Genomic DNA, 23,575 nt, shown 5'->3' on the forward strand with positions numbered 1-23,575 from the left:
ATGCCAAATCTGAACTTTTTTAGTTTACTGTAAGAACTAGATATTGGTTTTACTCCTTCAACACTGAAAGGGCGTGTGTGGGTATACACATGTACCCTAATGACAAACTACAAAAAAGAAGATTTTAAAGGTCCATAGGAAGACCAGTAAGGCAATTAATGATGAGTGCATGAAGAGGTGCGAGTAGTTCCCGTGATCTGCATACGGCTGCAGCAAATGGACCTTTGATTCAACTTGAGCTGTAAAATCAGCCCGGCCAGTCCTGCTCGGTGAAGTCATTGATTGCGACGCATTCATTTGCAGTTTGAGTTACCCTTGGCGCAATCAGAAGGAAAAGAGCAAGTCTCTCTGCCCTCACTGGAAAACTGAGGATGACTGCATATCGAACTCCTTTCTTGTTCAATTTTCACTCATCATTGTTCTGTCAATGACTGCAGTTCCTAATTAGTCACCGGCATGAAATAAAGCAGCCTTAAAGACACCTAAACAAACAATGCATATTTGCTTCGGCTTGCATTTCATTACTTTACACATTCTTGATTTGATTTACACATATCTTGCAAAGACAGATTTTCAGATTATACATTCATTCATTCATTTTCTGCACTGCTTATCCTCACAAGGGTCATGGGGATTATGGAGCCTTTCCTAGCTGACTTCGGGCATGAATTGGTGGCCACCTAGTCGTAGTGCACGAGGAGATGGACAACCGTTCCCGCTCACACTCATACCTAGGGGCAATTTAGCATGTTCCACCATGCATGTTTTTGGAATGTGGAAAAGACCCGGCGAAAACCCAGCGAGAACATTCAAACTCCACACAGGAGGACTGACCTGGGATCTAACCTAGGACCCCAGAACTATGAGGCTGGCGCACTAACCACTCAGCCGCTGGGCCGGCCACTAAATTATACATGAATCGAAAATTTGTAGGATGTAATTCCATTATCTAGTGACAGCACTGCAAGAAGTGATGCATTTGTATGTGAATACAAAAATGTATCCAAAGGCGGGATTTTTACACCAGAGGCCAAAAAGTAATGGGTTTGTATTTGATGTGGAGGAAGAGGAAAGTAGATTGAAGCAGGATGGATGAGTGATGATAATAATTCCACAACATAAACATACACAACTCGCAGCCTCGTGGTGTAGAGGTTCACTTGCCTAACTTCGGTGTGGGGAGCCGGGGGCTCGATTCCTGCTGGTGGCGGTATGATTGTGTGCGCGGATGGTTGTCTGTCTTTTTGTGTGCCCTACGGCTGACTGGCGACCCTTCTCGGGTTAACTACTCTGGCTTTCACCGATATAAACTGGGATAGGCTCCGACAATCCCCCGCAACCCTTACGAGGATGCGCGGTATCGAAGATTATTGGATTGGATTATTGGATAACTTTATTCATCCCGTATTCGGGAAATTTCGTTGTCACAGTAGCAAGAGGGTGAGGATGCAGGAATAGGAAAGGCATTTTAGACATAAGTAGATAGGTAATAAGTAAGTTAATAAATAAATACATGAATAAATATATAAATAAGTGTGTTGTGAAATATATATATATATATATATATATATATATATATATACATATACATATATATATATATATATTTATATATATATATATATATATATATACATACATATACATATACATATATATATATATATATATATATATTTATATATATATACATACACATATATAAACACATACACATACACACACATACGTGTACATACACCTATACATATACATACACACATACAAGATGAATGAATGATGAATAAACACGCACACTATGGCCGTATGCTATTGTTACCACCTCATGAGAAAAAAATGATTAAACAGGGTGACTGTTTATTCACTGAGACATTCAGAATGAGAGCATATTCTTTGATGTGTTGTGCATAAATGTTAAAAGCTAGTAGCTAAGGTTTGGTCAAATGCAATAATTTATTGAAATGTTCGTCCCTGTACAGGTAACCATAACCCACAACCACTGCGGCCACTTTGCGACTATTCATCCAATGGCCATGAATGATTCGGGCTCAGATTTTTCTGGGTTGAAATACATTCTTCTCATATTAAATAAAAAATCAGTTTCTAATACTGAATGATACAAATGTTTCATGGCCACCCGATGGTGTAGTGGTGGCCTGACTTGGGTGGAGGCAGCGAGGGATAAATTCCCACTTGGTGGCAGTATGATTGTGTGTGTAAATGGTTTTCTGTATGGATGTGTGCCATACGACTGTGTACTGCGCCTTTCGCCTGAAGTCAGCTGGGATAGGATCCAGCATCCCGCAACCCTGACAAGTGTTGAAAGTAAATAAATGGACACCTGTTTCATTATATACCTTTATACATATAAAAAAAATCTTTGCAACATGATGAAAAATAGGTGGGGGATGGGTGAGGGGGGCATCAATGCATAAAGTATATTAACATAACTGTTTCCAAAAGGATTTCATGGCAAATTAGTGGATTTTAAGTTTTGCAAAGCAAAAGCAGAAATATTTAAATGTGTTTTACCCTAAGATACATGAGACTCATACAAGAGATGAATGAATAACACTCCTAAAACAAGAGACAGAGCTTAAGTATTTATAAATGATTTATTGCCCAAAATGTGATTCTCCATATTCATATGGTTTTACTCTACAAGGTGTTTTGCTAGATAGACCCCCAAAAATTAGTGACGATACTCAATGGTGTAAAGCTGTCTTTATGGTCATGGAATACGTATTTTAAGGTATTCAGTGCCACAAAAGTGGGAGTGGAAGATGGTAATTTAGTTCATTTCTAGGGGAAAAGTTGATTTGAGATACGAGTAAATCGACATACGAGCTCGGTCCCGTAACGCATTAAGCTCATATCTCAAGGTATTACTGTACACTTCTTGATAATTGTACTTGTGTATTTACTTGTACATAGGCGCGAAGACATGTAGTATTGTATGTAGCAATAATAGGGGTGATCCTACTTTGCGTTTTTTTTATTATCACAGCCATGTCTGGTCTACATTATCTGCGAAAAATGAGGGATTAGTGTACATCTATAATTTTCATCTGAATTTGATCATAAAACATGAAATCAACACACATGATTGACTTACAACCACAAAACGATATTGCGGAGCAGATTTAGCCGCCAGACATTTTTTAAAATTCAGAGCTTTTCACTAACAATAAAAACGATTTTCACTAACAATAATAAAAATGAAACCTAATTCAACGTCCCTACGCAAAAGAAAATGCATTAGGGAAGGTAGTTAGAAAAAGATGGTCTGTCTTGTTTACATGCTTGTCCCTGTCTCGTTGTTGTTGAGTGCTTGCCAATCGTTCCAGTTAATCTGTTCTATGACTTTCTCACAACAGGAAACCTGTCTTGCCACACAGCGGGGTGTTTGTTTGTGGCAGCCTGCATTGTGACGCTACAGCGTTTTGGGCCATAAACATGCAAGAGCATACTATTTGTTCACTTGTTTGTTCCAGTCGGACAACAGAACTCAACTACGTGCTTGGGCAGATGGGATTTAGTCCAGATTTAGTTGCCTCTGATCTCCTACAGACATCTACTTTGGCAAATCTGTGAGCCCTCCAAAAACGTTATGAAGATCTTCACTTTTGAATTTTCAGAACCAAATTTGGGAAGATGAAAAACATGTGAGACCTCAACATTCTTCTAGCATAGCACTCACTCTCATAAACGCGCAACCAATTTCTGCAAATCTTAATAAGCCCCGAGGAGCCGTCGGAGGCGTTACCTAAACGAAACGCTAATGATGCAGCTGCTCTGACCAAAACCAAGTGTAAATATGAATAACTTTGGACAACATATTTATACAGTGAAATCTCGTTACTATGCCACCTCGTTACTATGCCACTCTTGCTATTATGCCACTTTTGCTCGGTCCCGACAAAATTCAATACAAAATAAATGTACTATCCTACCCCATAATCTCGCTACCATGCCACTATTGTGTGTGTTGTATTTTCGAATTCATTTATTTCTCAAATCTAGCCCCCAATGTCAGCTCAGAAACGCAAGAGAACCGACTTTACGCTGGAGGAGAAGGAGATAATCGATGCTGCGAAGAAAGAGTCGAATCAGTCCAAGCAAGCCAGGGAGAAAAGCAAGAAATGGGGCGTCGAATTTAAGAGAACCACCGTGAAGGGCATTGTCAGCAAGAAGGATGCAATTATTGTCATTGTTATTCTAATCAACCCAGTAAAAGATTTTGTGTTAAAAACATCATAACTAATCTGCATAGGACTCCAAAGTCAGCACTACATTCTTAATTGTGTGGACTGACCTAGCAGAACATGCAGCTGTGATCTGGTGTTAAGCGTAGGTCAAGTGAAAAACTAGCTTCATAGATTAAATATTGCTCACTTTCTGTCATACAGTACATTCCGTTCCTTTTTTTCCTTTTTGTGATCCCATTGTGGGTGAGTGAAATCAATTTGGACTGAGCTGATGGATAACATGAGAAAATAAAGCTGTTTTTCTTTTACAATAAAACCATTTTTAAAAAACCTTCGTTACAATGCCACTCTCGCTACTATGCCACTTTTGCTCGGTGCCAACGGGTGGCATAGTAATGAGATTTGACTGTAGTAGGATTTCATAAATGCTGTAATGTTCATTATTTGAAAGTATTTCAAATATGAGCAATACTTTATTTTCAAGGTTCCAATTGTGTAAAACTGAGTTCTAAACTTATATGTAACTATATAAAAATACATCAATTTTATCTTTAATAGTCTTGTCAAAAGCTCCACTGATCTTGAATGCAACTATACAGTCTTGGAATGTGTTTGAGATAGAAATATTATTCATTCCATTTATTTGAACTCCCACGGGTCCTTCTTGATCAAAATATTCACAAAAGATGAATGCAGAGACTTTGGAAAATGGAGGAAAACAATATAATAAATGTGCAGACTTCTTTTTGATTGCATATGTGCTGCACTGACATAGATGTACTTTGATTCTTCACCACTTTTTAGCTTCAAGATTCGCGGCCGCAGTTTATCGCGTTTTTTTTAATCTTATTTATAAAAAAAGTTCATAAAATTGTAGAATTCATGCTGAAACTTGCAAGCGGAAGACAGGGGATAAAAAGCATGGCGGAAGTCAGGGCTCCATTCAACGTGTATGTCGTCCGGGCCGTTACGTATGTACATTTTCTTGAGTTTTCCAAAGCTTTGGAATACTTGAAAACAGGCTCTCATACCATGGTGTCTGCATTCATTTCAATCCTGCCGCACCCTCCTATATGAAATGAGAAAAGTCGCGTATATCTTGTGCGGCGGCAATATAAAATAAATGCTAAATTGGTGGCCAGCCAATCACAGGGCACAAGGAGACAAACAAACATTCACGCTCACACTCATACCTAGGAGTCAATTTATAGTGTCCAATCAGCCTACCATGCATGTCTTTGGAATGTGGGAGGAAACCGGAGGACCTGGAAAAAAACTCACACAGGCCCAGGGACAACATGCAAACTCCACACAGGTGGACCGAACTGGATTTGAACCCAGGATGCCCACTGTGAGGCCGACGCGCTAACCACTCGTCCGCTAGAAAAAAAAAAGTAAAACAGATAAAGCTCTTAACAAAATGTATTTTGACATCTATGAAGGAAATTCAAGAAAAACAAACTGTATCTTCCATAAAATGTGAAAAAGCTCAATTACATTGCTCGCTCAGGGCGCTGCCATCTTACCAAGGATGACAAGCAAGACCGCTATGGACACACTTCCTGGTTGTACTGCTCACGTGACTTCCTTTTTGAATTTGTGTGCATGCAGGCAACAACCTTTAGGAATGTGGAACTCAGCAGACAATCCTTTCGATTTATACAGTATCTCAGAAATACCACGTGCGATGATTTTTCTTAAGATTTTCCCTTCAAAGTAACACATTTGTACTCCCTTAAAATCATGAATATGGAAGTGAAAATTGTGATTCAGGGGGTTCCTTATATGAGAGAATTGGTAAAATAAAATAAAAATTAAGGCAATTTTAAGGGTACTGCTTATACATGAATGCGGCTAATATGCGAGAAAATGTGGTAGTCCATATTTGTCCATCGTAAAACTTGCTCACAACTTTACCTTCGTTTTGCAGAACGGATCTTTCTCACTAGAAAAACAAAAGATGTCCCCGAGTTTTACCGCTTGTTCCTCTATTTGCACACAACAGCCATTCCAACAAGATGCAGTTATTTTTTACTCTGATTTGGGGAGTCGACATATCACATTCACTTTAGCAGTTAGCTTTAGCCTCATGCACATGTACTGTAAATGTCATGACTGGCTGCGTGGCGTAATTACATCGTATCCAATGTGTGGCTGGACATCTGTCACTCAATGAAAGCAAAATGATACAGAAAAAGTTATATATACCTAATTAATTTGCAGTGCTCCGCTGCACTGGATAGGCTTTCTTGAGACGCTGTGTGCGACCAGTGCGCAATTGTGCAGTTGGGCAGATTAGGGGGAATGTTGCCCCAGACCACCCCCTCCGATCCACAAGAAAATAGGAAGAGCTTTACCAGTCCGCAGTAACAAAAATGTTGGGGACCACTGTTTCAACGAATATTCAGGTAAAGTAGTCACGTTTAGGAGAGGAACCCATCTCTTAATGTCGTTAGCCTATCAAAAACCCAACTTGGTGTTGTGTCATTGATTGACATACATGATCTCAACACTTGATGGGTTTTGCTAGAGAAAAACATCCAAATTTTAAAAACTTTTGCGTGACATTCAAAATGTTCAATTGACTCCCCGTTCACAAGTAATTTTTGGACATTTTGTGACATTTTATCCTACTATTACTATAAATACATGTTGTAGAGAGTTAAGACATGCATCTGTTATCAGAATTAAAAGTCTGGTTTGACAGTTGTGGCAAAAGTTATATAAACTGTAAACTATGCTTTATTTACACAAACCTGAATGCACACCAAAAACTGTGAGCACTGTTTCTGCAAACTCAGTGATACTGTCTTTAATACATTATATTTTAAACATTACAGAAGGCCAATGACTCTATGCAGAGCCATGTTCACAAGTTGAAGCAGTATTGGCTTTTGAATATCTCTAGCTTATATCGATTGATAAGGCAAAAGAGGTCAGTAAGGCGTACCTTTGACTGAAGCTGTTCTCCTTCCTTCGGCAGTGCAAGGTGACAACTCGGTGACCTTCACTTCTGACATCCTGACTGACCGTCCATAATACTGGATTACTGGCTCTGGCCCCCAGAAACGCCACTCCATCGTTCAGCTTCACCCTAGAAAACAAACAAGTTCACTAGGTTAAAAACAAATTGACCAATTCATGTAAAACATGAGTCCAGAAGGCACTCTGAAACATTTGCATATGTCTCTTTAATAGTAGCCATCTAGCTTGTCTTTCTCATCACTCGCTTTGTGTGTCTAATGGGATTGAAAATTGAAGTTTCCCTGCAAATTTGGAAATATCTGATGTACTATTGCAGGCAGCATGCTAATAATGACTCATGGGATAATGGCAAAGTACAAGCTAAGAGTAAAAAGATTGTGTATATATATATATATATATATATATATATATATATATATATATATATATATATATATATATATATATATATATATATATATATATATATGTAGTACTACTGTGCAAGAATACAATGAATGATGCCATAATAGCGCCATCATCCATAAAAAAGAACATGAAATGAGGTATAGGACAAAAGAGTTATTTTGCATTTATAGGCATAATTTTCTCTAATAGTGTAGTATTATTTGTCATCAGGCAGTGTAGTCAGTACCTGATTACCTGAATGCACACATACAATTTCAATTAATAGAACTGTCACCCAACTCTCCCATGTTTCAGCTTTGTTTTGTAAAGTTAAAAACCCAGAGAAAATAAACAAAACTCTGAACAAAGATGGTGGTTTCAGCCTTTGATATTGCCACAGTGAATCAGTCAAGTATTTATTATACTTTTTCCATAGGTTGATGTTTAAAAGTCCTCAAGCTTTTACACAGTATTTTTTATGAGGGTAAACATTTATAATTTATTTTTTTTTAAGTCAAAAAAAAAAAAACAATAATCCAAGAGAAATGCTATTTTCAGAGTTGGCATGCTTAAATGCTACAAGAGGGTGCTAAAAACTTCCTTAGGTGGATTTGAAGATGGGAAAGATTCACGAGGCAGATGAAAAATAACTGAAACAAGAAAAGCATTTCTTTTAAGAAATTTCTTTTCGTCAAACAAAAATGTCGGTCATTTTTCCATGCCAAGTTCCTTTTTTTGAAATAATTTCAGTTTGCCCTTGTTCGGCAGCTGCGAAAGACACACACGTGAGAAGAGAGGCTCAACATTAATTTGTGCTAATGATATAACGCACTCTTTGAATCCTCTGCGGTCAATCTGGTGTCTTTGATGGTATCCAGGTGACATAGGCGATAATAACTCGTGTTGCTCACCGCTCCTGACAGATGAGATCAACCTTGTTGGCGTAGAGAACAGCGAGGGCCACTGATTGCCGTCTGGCCTCCTTTTTTCAAAGCCTTATCCACCTTACCCACAGCAAAGTAATCATCGATTCACATACTTTGGCAAAGAACTACAAGGGGGTGCTGATCATCTAAAGAGCCCAAGTGCTGTTTCAACTAACCCTGGAGTCAGAGCTGTTAGCTGACTTTTTACATGAGTCAAGTGGTCCAAAGTTTTTGGTGTGTTGGACACGTTTAAAACTTACTTTTTGTATGCATGCAGTTCTACTTTGCCTCCGCAACCAAAAAGAACAAAACCAGAAAGACCTGCATTAAGGATACTGATGATAGCAGCTGATACTCAAGGGCGACTTGTTTTTTTCTCTCTCTCTCTCTCTGACCGGCAGCATCCTGTTTTATATTTTTTTAAGGTTAGGTTGTAGTTATTTTAAAAACTTATGTTAACAGATGTCTACTTAGCCTGTTGTTCTGCATTAGAGAGCTGGCTTTTACTTCTGTGTTTACCATCCATTACTTAAGTGGCTAGCAGCTGATTTTATGACTATTTATATGCATAGGAATGTTCTTTTTTCCTCTGTAAGATTAGTGTCAGATCACACTATGTTGCATTATAGAATTACATTATTTCAGACAGAACTTTCATTTGAGTAATATCCTCAGGAACTTGAATTAAACTTTTTTGTCATTTTCTGTAGCATTTATATGGACAAGGGTCACAGGGGGTGCTGAAGCCCATACCAGCCAACCATGGAGAGCAGGCCGAATTGGTTGCCAGTCAATCGCAGGGCACAATGGAATGGGCAACCACTCCTGTTCATAGTCACATCGCCACCCAGTGGGAACTCAGACTGCCCGCAACAAAGTCAGACGAAAGAACCACTGCACTGTTGAGTGGTTTTGGATTAAATATTATTTTTTTCAGGCGAAGGTGATCCAATGGTTAGCAAGACTGCCTCACAGTTCTGATATCAAGAGGTCGATCCTTTGTGGATTACGAACTTCATGTAATGTGTTTGCATGGTGTCCCAGTGCCTGAGTGGTTTGTGTTTGTGTACTCCGGTTTTTCCTACATCCAAAAAACATGTATTCTATACTAGCTGGTTGAACACTAAATTGACCCTACCTATGAATGATTGGTTGTTAATCTCAGATATTCTAATTTACCCTCTTTTTTTATTATTTTGATAGTGCTGAGAGAACCTGACGATGCAGTGGTTCTTCCGCTTGGCTGCGGTGCGGGCAGTATGGGTTTGATTCCCATTCAGTGGGGATTTGGTTGTGATCAGGAGTGGTTGGCGGTTTTGCGACCGTTGTGAGGATAAGTGGTACAGAAGATGTATGAATGAATGGTAGTGTCAAAGGACGTGTTGTGGGTCTCTTAAGATAGTGTAACAGAGTTCTAAAAATAACTAGTTCAATCCTAGATGTGGAAGTCTCGCCTTTTCCGAGGCATATACCCTAATACAGATAACAGCTGCAAAATGTGGTAATGCAGCGGCCCAAAATATTCCCCAAATTTGAAATTGACAAGTCAGTTTATTTGAATAAAGAATAGTTGCTAGAAACCATTGGAAGACAATAATGATTCATTTTCTCATATTTGCAAGTCATAAAGGGATTGGTATCATTGATATGATTAATGGGAAGTGAGGGTGGAGGTAATTTGATTATATTAGATTAAATTAGATTAGATTAAAGTTTTTTCATCGCGTACTCGGTAAATCACTTTTGATGGGAGGTCCTCTTTTCACATGCATCAGCACATGGAGTTAAATGATTAATTCTATGACGACCTGCATCAGTGTGATCAGTATTTACACACAAGAACAGCTTGTCTAAAGCGAGAGTTCTCTCGATAATGACAAACTAGGATGGCAGCTGCCCATATAGTAAATTGACAAGTCACCTTCCTCCCAGGCACGCTTTTACACACGCTGAATGAAATAACATTGCACATTAATATTAATGTACTGTCCACAATGAGAAAGAAAATTGAATACAAACAATAATGTATGAAGTCAAAGACAGACCAAATATCCAGAATGCAAATAACATTCCAAAGGATAAAGGAGCTATCTGTGTGCGTGTGTTGCACATGTTTTTGATAAGTTTTTCAGACTGAAAAAAGCTTTACAATTATTTGCCCTGATTGTTCTTGTGCATTTTTATCTTTAATGCTGAAAATACAAAAGGCTACTAACAGATTTATTGGAAGGCAAAGTTCTTCTAATGATAAATTTAAAATAGTTTGGCATTAGGAGAGGTCCGAGACATTTGTTATTAAATTCATCTCATGAATGATGCGAGATGAATCAAAGAATTGCTTGGACAACTAAAGGGACGAACAACGTCTTAGAGCACATGTGTCAAACCGATTCCGCCGAGGGCCTCAGTGGGTCCTGGTCTTTGTTCCAACCGATCCAGTGCCGACATTTTAACCAATCAGGTGTAAAATAAGTAGCACCTGAATTAAATTAACTAATTACACTTGCAAAAGGTATCCGCTTGTTGAGTTGGAATGAAAACCTGCACCCACTGCGGCCCTTTCAGGACCGGTTTGACACCCCTGTCTTAGAGGATGACTGGAGATGCACAAAATGCATGTTGCATGAAGTTCACTGGGAGATTTCCAATGTCAGTGACATTTAATAGGCCTACATGTAAATTGATAATCGCAATTTGGTCAAAATAATAATTAAAATCCATAACTGAATGTAATTTTTGGGACACAGCAAGATCCCACAAGAAGGAGAAATGTAAGGTTAATGCTTCTCTGTACAGAAAACCATAAGAAGGGTGATCATTACACCAAACCCACACTGGAGAACAGGGAAAAACAGATATCTTCACGACCCCCAAACATCCACAGACACACCGCAGTCCATGTCTATATCTGATAAAAAGTTAACACACTGGCACAGAATGGGGCCACTGCATTGAGCTGCCCTTTCCGAGAGATAAATGGAAGTAAGAACAATTGCTTCGGTATCTGTTCTGTCACAAAGAAAACCACTTTTTGTTACTGCGTCACAGGCAGACTCAAACAAAGGTAGAGATGGATGAAGGGGATAACTGCTTTATGATTAGTCACAGCCAATTCATCCACAAACTGTTCTTTCACAGGCATCTCTAAAGGAAAATGGTCATTTAATTGCTTTGATACACAGATTTGGATGTTTTTTTGTGTAACAACAATACTATAAGACAAATTCGCGTAACCTACCAATGTCAGAGAGGAGCATTGAAGGAAAGAGTTTAGCTTTTCACACACAGGCTAATTTAAACACATACTTTGGTGAAAAGGAGACATTTCTTTTTCTTATCAACAAACCAGATTAATTGAAACCAGGATTGTGTTCAAAAGCTTTGCTGCACAAAACAGCGTTAGATGTTAACAGCCTCAGCCTCTGATATCAAGCATCCAGAGGCGTATTCACACATGCCGTTTGATCCAGGCCAACCGAAAAAGTTGGTGGTATACACCTATTCGGCTGGTGTGAATACAAACCAGCGAACTATGGTGCGAACTATGGTGCGAACTAAACAGCCGGTCTGAGAACTTGCTTTAGAATTGGTCTCAGGTCACTTCTGAGAGAATCGTGAACTCGCTTTGCTTTATGCGTGGAAGTGGTTCAGACCAAAGCTGAGATCACACACCTATTTGAACAGGCTTCCATAGCCACAGACATTATGGAAAATGTTGTTTGGTTAGCACAATGTCCGTCCTCTAAGTAAAGTCAGGGTTCAACATGGAACAATGAAGAGACGTTATGTCTTCTAGACATTTACACAAAGTTAAATCCATATTGCATCAATATTGGCAAAATGTCCCTCAAACGCTTGTAGATGGACAAACCATATAAATATGAGCACGGACGCCACAAACCAGAGCTCGGTGATTGTTTACTACTGCATTTTAGCGCATTGCCCCGCCCAGACAGATTTGTCTAATGATTGAACGCTCTTTGTACTTGCGTAAGGTTTGTTGTCAAATCTTGGGTCGCTTGACCAATTGCAATGTGAAAAGAAACAGCACCAATGAAGACCAAATGTATTTTGGTCCGTACATAAGAAAGTGAACTATGGACTTTCCTGGTGTGAACATGGCCTTCATTGCTTGGATACGCACATATATGGATGTTTTTTGTAATGTGTAAAAACAACACCACAAATAGATATTCAGCTCATTAAAACACATTTCATGAAAAAGAGACCCTTCAGAGGATGGACGGTATGGAAGATGAATGAAGGAATGAACATCAACAAACCAAGATTTTGTCAAAGTCAAAAGCTTTACTGCATGGTAGGCTGATTGAACACTCTAAATTGCCCCTAGCTATGAGTGTGGCGTGAATGGTTGTCCGTTTCCTTGTGCCCTACGATCGGCTGTCCACCAATTCAGGGTGTCCCCTGCCTTTGGCCCGAAGTCAAGTGAGATACGCTCCAGCACCCCTGCGACTCTAGCGAGGATAAAGCGGTTCAGAAAATGAATGAATTAATAATTCATTCATTCATTTTCATTATCCTTACAAGGGTCGCTGGGGTTGCTGGACCCTATCCCAGCTGACTTTCAGGCACAAGGCGGGGGACACCCAAAATCAATGGCCAGTCGATCGCAGGGCACGAAAACAAAGGCAAAAATTCACGCTCAAACTCATACCTAGGGGCAATTTAGAGTGTCCAACGAGCCTACCATGCATGTCTTTGGAATGTGGGAGGAAACCGGAGTACCCGGAGAAAAACCCACGCAGGACCGGGGAGAACATGCAAACTCCACACAGGTGGACCGACCTGGCTTTGAACCCAGGTCTCCAGAACTAAGAGGCCGACGTGTTAACCACTCAGTCGCCGGGCTGCTCTCTCTATTTAATATTGAAAATAATCATAATTTCAGATATTTATACAATGGTGGTAAGGACAAATGAACAAACAAGCCTGGACATGCGTCCTATTAAATAGTACATGCCTGTTTTGTGTTAGAGACACTCAAACTCAATTAGTTGTTGTAGGCGGGGAGTATTTCTAGTAGTTGATAGAGCCAGATGATGAGATAAAGAGCACATTTTTTCAATTAGGTTTTTTTTGCCATTATCAGAGCTAAAAGTGCTGGTGAGAAGCAATGTAGTAAAACTATAGACAGTGTTAACACTAAAAGATTGAAGCAGGCAGACCAGATAAAGTGTGCTCCCTCTTGCTTCCCTAACTTTTTTGTCTGCCCCTTCATGTTGCTTTAATTACCTTATTTAGTCTTTAATTCTTAAACTTTCACTGCCATTGACATGTACATTGAAATGTCTTTCCCTGCCTATTTGAATGAAGGTACCAAAAAATACAAATCAGTCATGCAGAACAAAACAAGGTTGTGAATAAATTATGCTAAAATTTTGGTTCTCATAGGTCAAAACAGTCCAATGTGATTAATTGTGCTCTCTTGATTGTGACTTTCTTGATTTTTGTGCTGTCTTTGATCTGCAAATTTCGTGTAAATATATAGTGTAAATTTTTTTGCTTTTTTTTTATTGTCTCTGGACATTCTTTTTGTCACGCAAAATTTGTTTCACAAGTATAAATATATTGGATAGTGGTATATATGTATTTTTTGTAATATAAATCAGGATTATTTTGTTGTTTGAAGCCTTTAACCCTTTCACCACTATTGACAATTACAGACATCAAATTTAGAGGCTGGCATTGTGTGATCATGTTTCACTGCCGTTGGTAGCGAAAGACATCCAAGCCGCTTTGACGAGGGGGCTTGTAGTGATTGAATGATCATAATAATATTTTTTGTCTCATTCTCTGAAGATTACATGACTGGGTCTCGATTTCCGATCATATGATCACATTTGGGACATCTCTAGTAGCAATTAATACGTTTTTTTATATGAACAATTACAGTGGTACCTCGTGGTACGACATGCTCGTGGTACGACGAAAATTTCGATCGAATAATTCGCCCGCGATACGATCAAAATAGTGGATAAAGTCCCCCCGAACACCGCCCCCCTTCGCCTCCGTGTGTGTCGTTGTCTCTACCCTCCGCGAAATGCGTCTAATTTTACTTCTATTAAACACATTTTATTACTATTAAACCACTCGTTATTTATTACTTTGTCAATATATGGCGAATTAGAAGAAATAAAACATTTTTCCAATCCAATATCCTGTTTTTGGTGTTTTTTCAGAGGGTTGGAACTAATTAATTTGTTTTCAATTCATTTCAATGGGAAACGTTCGCACGAGTTACGAAAAGCTCGACATACGATCTCAGTCTTGGAACGGATTACGATCCTGTAATTGTCAATATAACTCTGAAACCTGGCAACGAGAGCCTTTTTAAAATAATAGAGTCAAACCTTAACCAAAATCAAGCATTATCTTCCCAAAAATTTGATTTTGACGGAGGTGACGAGGAACTCTTTGTGTATGCAAATACGTATGTAAAGGAGTGCGTGCATGCGTGTAAGTGTAGCATGTGAGCCGTATATTTGTGGGTTATGAAAATCAAAGGGGTCAGTCCATTGGGATGACGACACCTAAGGGTGTGACAGTGAAATACACTTGGCTTGTCTCTATTCCAATGGGTGGAAAATGTAAAAAAAAAGAGAGAGAGAGAATAAAATAAATATAAAATAAAGAACATGATCAGTTTAGTGGCCTACATTTAGGATACGATGATCCTATTTGATGTTATGGGATTTGGAGGTGGGTCAGAGGATTTTAGATTAACAGTTTTCTTTTTTATGTGCGTGTGTTATTATTATTCCTTTTCAGTTCAGTGTGTTTGTAAAAGTTAACCGACAAATCATTTTCCTGCACCATTCCAGAATTCAAGTACACCTTTCTGATTTACTGCTATATATGTATTCACCAGCTATAAGTAATAATCCATCAAAGACTCTTGTAAAATGATTTTGGTTATTGAAAGAATTGATTGCCATACATTACTCAGATCACGTTAAGAGAGAAGCCTGCTTACCAAGTGGTTGCCAGTCCAGTTTCTCATTAACATTTATCACCAAAGGTCAAGTTCTGCGTCATACGGTTTGTGTGCTCATCGCTATCCTAGGTTAAGTTTTGCATGTGTGTCCGTCTATGTACACTATTTAAAAAAGTTAGAGATTCCAGATTTATCTGGTGATGTGCCAAGGTGTTCCGTTGTCCTTCTTCAAGACTCAATAGGCCAGTTTACAGATCAATGGTACATTTTTGACATTTTTTTAATAACACATGAGAAGCACTAAAACATGGTTGAAGGTCGTGACCGGACGTTTGGTCGCCGGACGTTTGGTCGCCGGACGTTTGGTCGCCGGACGTTTGGTCGCCGGGATGTTTGGTCGCCTGGACGTTTGGTCGCCGGACGTATGGTTGCCTGGGTGAATATAATTTTGAGAGCTGGTTTCAACAGTAAACTCTCTGTAATGTTGTCAAACGTCCGGCGACCATACGTCCGGGCGACCAAACGTCCGGGGAACCAAACGTCCGGCGACCAAACGTCTGAGTACCGTTGAAGGTAAAATGGCTGCACAATTGTAGTAAAAATAGCTTTCGCCAGGAGTCGGAGCTAGATCTTTAGACAGCTGTTACTGTTGACCAAGAGAACAAATTTACGTCCATGTGTTCGTTTTCCATACCGCTTATCCTCATGGGGGTTGTGGGGGTGCTGGAGCCTATCCAAGCCAATTGTGGGCATTAGGCAGGGGACACCCTGAATTAGTTGGCAGCCAATCATAGGCCACAAGGAGACAAACAACCAATCGGTGATAGCTACGGAGAATTGGGAGCTTCCCAATAATCCCAGCATGCATGTTTTTGCGATGTGGGAGGAATCCAGAGTACCTGGAGGACATCCACAGAGAACATGCAAACTCCACACAAATGGGAACTGAAGCTTTGATCTCAAATCTGTGAATGTACTAGAATTAAAGTTAATTCAATCAGAACTGCATGTTTCAGTATTTTGCCTCTGTGGAACTTCAATATTAATATTCGTTATTTATTAATGAATCTTTTTTGTTTTTCAATCTGCTATACATTACCGTAAGAATTACATCAATTAGAAATTTTCCAACCAATTAATTTTAATTATGCAGGGATTTTATCTTCCTTCCAAGGTGAGAAAAAAAAGATTTTGCTGTTGAGAAAATCTAAATCGTAATACCAGTATTTGTGAAAATTCACCTACACTATATTAATGCAAATGTGTGTTATGAATATACATATTTCTTATAATCACATGCATTCTTTCATTGCTTTAAAATAATGTGTATCTGAAGGTAGGTCATTTATTTATTATTTAGATTGTAGTCAGGAAGTCTGTGGAATTTACAATCCTTTGTTGCCTGTGGAGGTAAAACATTATTTATTTACATTTGTTTTACATAACTAATTAAATTAGGTAGGAGGGCCCCAAAAGGAAGGAATGTTTGCTTTGTTTCAGAGTGTTGAGATAGGCAAAGGAAGATTGCACCTTTTGTTCTCAACTCATCTCCTCTATTGGTAAGGCTTGCTACAGGACATGTTTTGAGGGACACCCACTGGTTCATTTGCATATAGTCTTAAAAGTGGACGTGTTTTGGAGCGGGACCTTCCTCCAATGCCACTGAAGAGCGGACATAGAGAGAGGCCCAGACTAGTCTGTATTGTCTAAATGTTCTCTCTTTTTGTTGTTTTAATTTGTGTTATTGTTCTATGTTATTTTGTTGATTTATTGTCTTGGAATCAAGTTTGTACCCTCTTCTGGCCACTTGAGAGAATTAAAGAATTTGCAATTAAAAGATGCCGGCCTGCCTGCAAAAATAGCATCTTCTACAGTTACGATTTACGATGGGTTAATCCAGAGACAGCACTCGGGAATTACTCACATGGTGGACGAGTGGTTAGCGCATTGACCCCACAGTTCTGAGAGTGAGGATTTAATATCAGGTCTGGACCTTCCTGTGGTGAGTTTGCATGTTCTCCCTGGGCTTAAATGGGTAAATTCCAGGGACTCCGGTTTCCTCCCACATCCCAAAAAACATGCAGGGTGGGCTGGTTGAACCCTCTAAATATCCCCTGGGTATGAGTGTGAGCGTAAAAGGTTGTCCATCTCCTTGTGCCCAGCGATTGGCTGTCCACCAATTCAGGGTGTCGCCGGCCTTGTGCCCATAGTTGGCTGGGATTGGCTTGAGCACCCCCGTGACCCTTATAAGCATAAGCGCTACGGAAAATGGATGAATGAATGAAAGAAAGATGTTTTATGGATTCTCTGGAGGCAGTATACACAAGATATGGCAGTCTGGACAGACAAGCGAAAAGCCCTACCTCTTCACCTACAAAGCCTTACTCTAAACCAGCCAATTTTTTCATAAAAAAAACCCCAAACCTTCATATAGGTACAAACTGACTTTTAACAGGACACACCACTACTTACTGAAAACTGTTCGAGGGAGTAAATTTTCGTACCATACACTCCCAAGTAATCTCTCTTTAAAAAAATGTCATATGGTATAACTTCCCCCACCAATGTTCCCTCTAATTTTTTGTTTGTCTGGGCAGAAAGACAACCTCCCTGAGTACACACCAGTATCACACCTGCTATAAGGTGCACATCTACTACACATAAATGATTTAGTAATAATAATAATAACATGTAATGATTAATATCTATGAATGTGCGGTCCGGCGGATGAGTGGTTCGCGCGTCGGCCTCACAGCTAAAAAAAAAAAAAATAGGGATTTTATTTTGTGCGCTCCATATGATTTGCTGTGCCCAGAGAAGACGAGAGTAGTGCCCAATTGCGCACGCGCGCAGCTTAGAGGGAACATTGTCCCCCACCCTCCCTCCAAAAATACAAAAAGAGCACGAGGTGAGCATGCCTTTTTGTGGCTCATACTCATATGCCACCGTATTAACCTTTGCCATCATGTGTTATATGTAACGTTAATGTGAAATATTGTGATTGAACATTTTTAGTAGTAGTAGTAGTACTCTATCAAAAGCCAACATTAGGACATTAGAGAATCTACTGATCTACGATTGAGCCCCTTCTGATCCCATGTTTGGACAAGTACAAAGTGGGCAAGCAGATTAATAACAGGATGCAAATGCAACAGATTACTGTAAATTTGTCAAACTGCTGTTGGATGGGAAGCATAGATTAAAAATTATCCTGTAGCTCTTACAGGAAAATGGACCATACGGTAGTTCGGTTGTAAATATTAAAAGCAAATTACGCTGTTTAGTCCAATTGCAAAGTTGCCTTAAAGGGTTTTAATAATTTGCACATTATAATCAGACCTGGAATATTGATGAGGGCAAAGAAATGTAATTTGAATTTAAGTCGTTACTATTATGTTGCATTTACAATTGTACATTGATAATTGTTTGCAAAGATGAAAAAGTGTCTATGTTAAGAATGAAATTATAATTCATATTAGTATAACCCTTACTTTGTAAGAAGTGAAACATCATCCCTGGTTGTTGCAGACTAGTTTTTATGAGTTCTGACTATCAGGTTTGTTAAAAGAGAAGGAATGTTTTTGCAAGCCTGCTTTGCCTAGCGTTACCCAATTGGTGATCTAGGCCAGTAAATGTTTGTTCAATCCCAACTTCATCGCCAAGTGATTTATGGAGCAGCTGACATTCTCACTGATGGGTGCTTAGAGCCTGCAGAGGTCTAGTCAGGTAATCAGGCTGGGGGGTCAAATGTTACCATACGTCATTCAGCTGTCCCAACAAGGATTATCAATATTCAGGGTGGATGGCTGAGCGGGTAGATTACTAACTGGTTGGAGTCAGGGTGAAACCCTGTGAATATTTTACACATCCCTAGATCTGGGAGGAGGAATTGTTAGAAAATTTTGGCCTGAACACATTTGGGGGAAATTCAATGAATAAAATAAATTGCGCTTAATTGGGATGGATTGTCAAGGTTGAAAAGAAGCATAATAGTACAAGATATTTTAAGAAAGCACAGGGAAACAATTAAATCAGGTAATTCTGATGCATGGCGGCCCAGCGGCTTGAGTGGTTAGCACGTACGTCGGCTGGAGCCTAACCCAGCTGTCGTCGGGCGAAATGCAGACTACACCCTAGACTGGTCACCAGTCAGTCGTGGGGCACATCAAAAGAGGGGAAACTAAATATTTCTTTTTATATTTTAATCTTTTAATAAAAAAGGAAAAAAGGTAAATATATTCATTCATTCTTCTTCCATACCGCCTGTCTTCGGGCAAAAGGCAGACTACACCCAAGACTGGTCGCCAGTCAGTCGTAGGGCGCACAGAGAGACAGACAACCACTCATTTGCACAATCACACTGCCACCGAGTGGGAATCAAACCCAGACTGCCCGCACCGAAATCAGGCGGAATACCCACTACACCATCGGGTGGCTCTTTTTCTCAATTTTAGAGTTTTAAAAATCATTTCGAGGTAAATAAATAAGAAAAATATTCATTTTTTATTTTAAAAATGTTATCTTCAAAACATTATATATTTCCTTTTCCTATTTGTTTTACATTTAAAAATAAAACCAACATTTTACTCACGTTAAAAAAATCAAAGTGCAAAAAAGGAAGTTTTATTCATTCATTTTAGATTTAAAAAAAAGCTTTTTTAACTGCTCATTTTGTTCAGAGTAAATTGACACATTTCCTGGTTGATATCATAAGGAACAGCATTCAGGTGGACAGCAAGCACGAGTGTGATAAAGATGCCAGCCTTCCAGGAAAAAATAATAATACTTGTACTATACTTGAACTACATGAACAATAATGCAATGGACTATGGCAATTGTTAAACCTACTGTGGACAAAAAGAACATTATTGTCAGCATATTTCCGACATTTCTTGATCCGAGATGTGAAATTAATCAATGGGGTAAAAGCACAGCTTGCACACACAAAATAAATAAATGAAATTGAGTGCCACATGCAGTCAGTCCCTATTTGGATTTAACTTTGGAGCCAAACTGCATTTAAGAGCGAAAAGTGGGTCTAGGTTTTCTGCAGTTTCTCAGAAGAGTCTGGGTGCATTCTGGTGACATGCCCACTGGGTTTGTGGAAAAGCATGTCGCCTCAATTGTTTGACAAAGATGTCAGAAAATAAAAAAAACACAAAAAGGTTGAGGAAAAGTACAAAAGGTACTTCACTCCAGTGGAAAAGGCACCGTCTTTGTTCCAACAACCACAAACAAAAAGAGACAATATTGTTTCAGACAGGAGACCGAGGCAATCAAATCATGCACTGCGGTGTGCTTCTTGAGGAGCGGCAGACAAAATAATTGAGGTTAGTCCTAGCTTGTACATTTGCACAAAAAAATAGATGTTGGTATGAAAATAAATGTTTACGCTTCCTAGTCAATCTCCAGGGGTTCATGCAGGAATTAATCTTATTCAAATGCTTCGTTATTATTATTACTAAATGTTTTGTCCCAACATAATGATAATAGTAAAGTTGAATTCTACTTTTATGACTGCTGTACTTCCTAAAGGTTGGGATTTTTTTTATTAAGTACCATAGGTATGCTAATTTAAGTGTCATGTTTGTGAAATATAAAGGCTGATTATTCATTAATTTCCTCACAAGGGCCGCAGGGGGTGCTGGAGCCTATCCCAGCTGACTTCGGGCACGAGACGGGGGAGACCCTGGAGACGGACAACCATTCACGCTCACACTCATACGTAAGGGCAATTTAGAGTGTTCAACCAGACTATCTTGCATGTTTTTGGAATGTGGGAGGAAGCTGGAGCACCCAGAGAAAACCCACGCAAGTCCAGGTAGTGAGGAGCGCTGGACCGCCTCTAAAAGCTGACTTCAAAGGACACAAATGAAACATTATGACGAGAAAATTACATTGATTTACAGTTCCCTTTGCTGGACCTGTAACCACCACAGGAATCAGACCTGGAGGTGGGGCTAGTTTGAAAGCGCCTCCTGGCCTGGATTGCAAAATCGGGCAAAGGAATGTAGGATTGTCCTCCATCCTATTGGCTCCGCACCACAGAGCAGAGGTAGGAAGGTCCAACAGTCATCATTAGAAGCTAGCATTTGGAAGGAGGAATGTCACCTTGCTGGCAGAGAAGCTACCTGGTGCGCAAGGTTGAAATGTTCGGTACTCGGACGTTTCGTCGAAAGACGTTTGGTCCCCGGACGTTTCGTCGACCGGACATTTAGTACAACGGACGGGGCGTCGACCGGATGTTTGGTAGAACGGACTCACTTTCTCTCTCTCATGATTATAATTTTGAGAGGGAGAGATTACCTGGTTGCTCGCTTTCAACAGTAAACTCTCTCTCTCTCATAATTTGACAGCGAGCGAACCTGGCGACCAAACGTCAGGTCGACGGCCCGTCCGTTCTACCAAACGTCCGGTTGACGGCCCGTCCGTTCTACCAAACGTCCGGTCGACGGCCCGTCCGTTCTACCAAACGTCCGTAGACCAAACGTCCTGGGACCAAACGTCTTTCGACGAAACGTCCGGTCACGGAAATGTTCCATCAAGATATAGTGAGGCTCAGTTTCACTGTGAGCTTTGGTTCTGTTACAGCTCCTCGTGAGATGCATTTCTATTCCACTCGGGAGTTGGTCAGTGCAGGGTTACTTTCGTGGCACACATTGATTAGTCAAATTCCAACCCCATGGAGCTTAATAATTAATGTTTACAAAAAAATAAAAGTGTAAAAATGAAAATGTTTTAGAATTTAGCATCAGCCAAGTACTACCATATTAAATTTAACTATGGGAGTTAATTAGCAGTCTTTATTAATGCAGTGAAGATATTTAGAGCTCCTTAAAGAAGTTAAGACACTGAAAAAGTTGTGTATCTAAACCTTAACTTTTTTTCTTTTCATGTAGGAAGAAATATACTCTATGTTGTCTGTTTTCTCGGGGGACCTAAGTATGTTTAGATGTCAAACAATCTCTTTTGTCTGTCTACGTCAATAACTGGGCTGAAGTGGTTAGCACAAGTCTGTTACTAAGAAAAATGTCAAAATAAAAGAAACAATTCAGGTTGAAAAATTTTGTTCCAAATCTTTGTGCAAAACACAAAATTTAAGGTGACTTATTTATGTTATTTTATTTTTTAACCGAAGCTTTTCCTAATCCCCAAACCTGGAAAAATGCAGACTTTGTAGCTGTGTGATTGTATGCATAGTCTGAATCTGTTAAGAAGTAATACCCTAATTCCTTATTTGTCGCGGATAATGTAGGGCAGACATAGCCGCGATAATCGAAAAACCGCGAAGTAGGATCACCTCTATTATTACTACATACCATACTACATATTTTCGCGCCGATACAAAAATTACAAGTACACAAGTGAAATTATCAAGAAGTGTGTCATCTCATCTCATTTTCTGAAACGCCTTATCCTATTTGGGGTCGCGGGGGGTGCTGGAGCCTATCCCAGCTTACTCTGGGCCAGAGGCGGGGGACACCCTGAATCGGTGGCCAGCTGATCACAGGGCACAAGGCGAGGGACAACCATGCACACTTACACCCATACTTAGGGGCAATTTAGAGTGTCCAATCAGCCTACCATGCATGTTTTTGGAAAGTGGGAGGAAATCAGAGTAACCAGAGGAAACCCACGCAAGCCCGGGAGACATATGCAAACTCCACACAGGTGGGCGTGACCTGGATTTGAACCGAGGACCCCAGAGCTGTAAGGCCGACGCGTCAACCACTCTTTCCACCGGGCCGCCAATTATTAAGCCGCCCAATCATATTGATACTAAATTTTTAGACGTATGATATTTTGTACCGGATGATACAAATGAATGACAAAATTACATTTGAAATTCTGTTTTTTGTTTTTGTTTCGAGGAACCCTTAAAAGCTCAGAATTTTTATTTGCTTACAATTATTTAATGGTTTGTGCTTTGAAGGGTTAAAAAAATACACAGACAAGCAACTTCTTGCATCATTTATTTAAACCAGTACGCTACACATATACTCCCCCGCACACTTGAGCAGATCAAGGCTTTTCCACCCACAGTGGTAGTAGGCCCACAGGATGATGAAGGCTTGGACCCAATGTACCATCTTATATCTTCAGATCAAATGGCT

The 23,575-nt window shown here is 39.6% G+C and overlaps 1 protein-coding gene across 2 annotated transcripts in view; it reads right to left on the minus strand.

The window, feature by feature from the left end:
- The window catches only part of LOC144091182 (transmembrane protein 132C-like), a 149,180-nt gene that overhangs the window by 46,127 nt on the left and 79,478 nt on the right, over positions 1 to 23,575 (minus strand). For both annotated transcript variants that reach the window (XM_077623295.1, XM_077623294.1), the window contains exon 4: positions 7,159 to 7,302. In XM_077623295.1, coding sequence (XP_077479421.1) covers positions 7,159 to 7,302 — 144 coding nt within the window. The remainder of the gene's footprint in view (positions 1 to 7,158; positions 7,303 to 23,575) is intronic.

Source organism: Stigmatopora argus, chromosome 16 (genome assembly GCF_051989625.1).
Source record: "Stigmatopora argus isolate UIUO_Sarg chromosome 16, RoL_Sarg_1.0, whole genome shotgun sequence".
Lineage (NCBI taxonomy): Eukaryota > Metazoa > Chordata > Actinopteri > Syngnathiformes > Syngnathidae > Stigmatopora > Stigmatopora argus.